A 1,664-nucleotide genomic window follows, 5' to 3' on the forward strand; every position below is an offset into this window, starting at 1 on the left:
TTCCCTGGAAGCCGCAAATTATAGAACAGCTCCATGTCATTATTTAAATCCCAATCTTAGAATTTACATCACAAACAAAAGGAGCTGGTAGCTGGTGGCTAGCGCCTCTCATCGCACTGTGGAAATGCTCCACCATGACCTGGACTGATATATTCCAGCTTCCAGAGGCTTTATTGTATATATTTTCATGGCTCAAACTTGTGGGGACTTAAGAAAGATCCGAGATGAAGTAGCATCCATTTTTCAGCGGTGCGTGGTTTCACTCATTCAGACAAGGGCTTGATTTTGCATGATTTTGAAGCTTCATTTAATATACTTGGCAATTTCTCTCTGCTGTGTCAATTTACCAGATGGTAGTCATTCCCTAATTCATTGTATTCAGTTTACGCATTCTTAAACCTTTTTTGTGGTACGCAGAATATTTGATCAAAGATATAATGTATTTCCAACAGATGCTGGTCTATTTGTTCTATGCTGTGCCCCTGATGAGCCTCCTCCTCTATGGTCTGATAAGACCAGGCTGCAGCTGGATGCTAGACTGGACTCTCGTCTTTGCTGGAGCCACCGCCCAGGTAAAGTGTTCTTGTCATGTTTTTAAATGTTGTATGAGTAAATTTCCCATGTTTTATTTTTAGAACGAAAGCCTACTCACTCGCTTTCTCTGTCCATCTCCCCCCTCTCTCTCCATCCCTCCCCCTGCGTCCAGGCCCAGTGGTGCCACATCGGCGCATCTCTACACTCCCGCACCCCCTTCACATACCGAGTCCCAGCAGACAAATTGTGGACCGTTATCACCTTCAATGTACTGCTTGCTGTCGTGCCCTCTCTGCTGGCTCTGCGCTGCCACTACAGTCCCGCTTATTTCATGAAACCCGTTCCCAAAGGACAGAGCAATAGCAAAAAGAAGAAAAACTAGACCGCGCAAAAGTCAAGGCTTCTCCAGGTATACATTCTGTCAAGATGACTGCCTCACGAAAAAAACTACTTGTTGCGACACCCAACATGTTCTAGCCCCATACCTGGAGGAAAGTCGCAATCATGTTGCTGCGAGTGGCCCAGTGCAGCACTCCCTTGTCTGGACTGTTGGACCTTGATACGAAGGTCCTTAATGGGGGTGAGGACTGTGATCAGCAAGCACAGCTTTCGGGTGACTCATGCAACACATCCACTTCCTGTCTCTCCTCATCTTCATCTTCAGCAGTTGAGTGAATTAAATAACACCACCATTTTAATTCCAGGATCTAAGGTATCAAAACAATTGTGAACAAAACAGAACCGAATTGAATTCAAAGCGAAAGTGTACAGGAAGGTTCAAGTTAAAAAGATCATGCCACAAATGCAAGAAATGACATACTATTGCAAATTTTAATATTGAAAAATAAAGGTGATGATTATTATGAAATACAATCTGCGCTCAACGTGTTTTTAATTGGAATTTGATTAGTTAGCGGTTCACCGTTGACACGCTAACACTGGCTTGAGTGGCGCTGATCTTTTACCCAATGATGATGTCACAGTGCTCTTCGTGCCGCTCGCTGCTGGCCCATATAACTGATAAGAGGTGAACCCTGGATGGATCATCTGCTATCTATCACGTGACATCATTGTCAGCTTGCGATTGGGAGCAGTTTAAAACAAAAAGCTCCTAAAAAAGTCGAGTTCTT

General features: G+C 44.0%; 1 protein-coding gene across 1 annotated transcript; it reads left to right on the forward strand.

The window, feature by feature from the left end:
* The first annotated feature begins 422 nt into the window (after positions 1–422).
* LOC109528217 (transmembrane 6 superfamily member 2-like) lies at positions 423–1,407 on the forward strand. The gene is made up of 2 exons (XM_019890580.1): positions 423–572; positions 707–1,407. The coding sequence occupies exons 1-2, from the start codon at positions 438–440 to the stop codon at positions 914–916; spliced, it is 345 nt and encodes a 114-aa protein (XP_019746139.1). The 5' UTR covers positions 423–437; the 3' UTR covers positions 917–1,407.
* The last annotated feature ends 257 nt before the right edge of the window (positions 1,408–1,664 follow it).

The sequence above is a fragment of the Hippocampus comes genome, unplaced genomic scaffold, assembly GCF_001891065.2.
Source record: "Hippocampus comes isolate QL1 unplaced genomic scaffold, H_comes_QL1_v1.1 scaffold3221, whole genome shotgun sequence".
Taxonomy (NCBI): domain Eukaryota; kingdom Metazoa; phylum Chordata; class Actinopteri; order Syngnathiformes; family Syngnathidae; genus Hippocampus; species Hippocampus comes.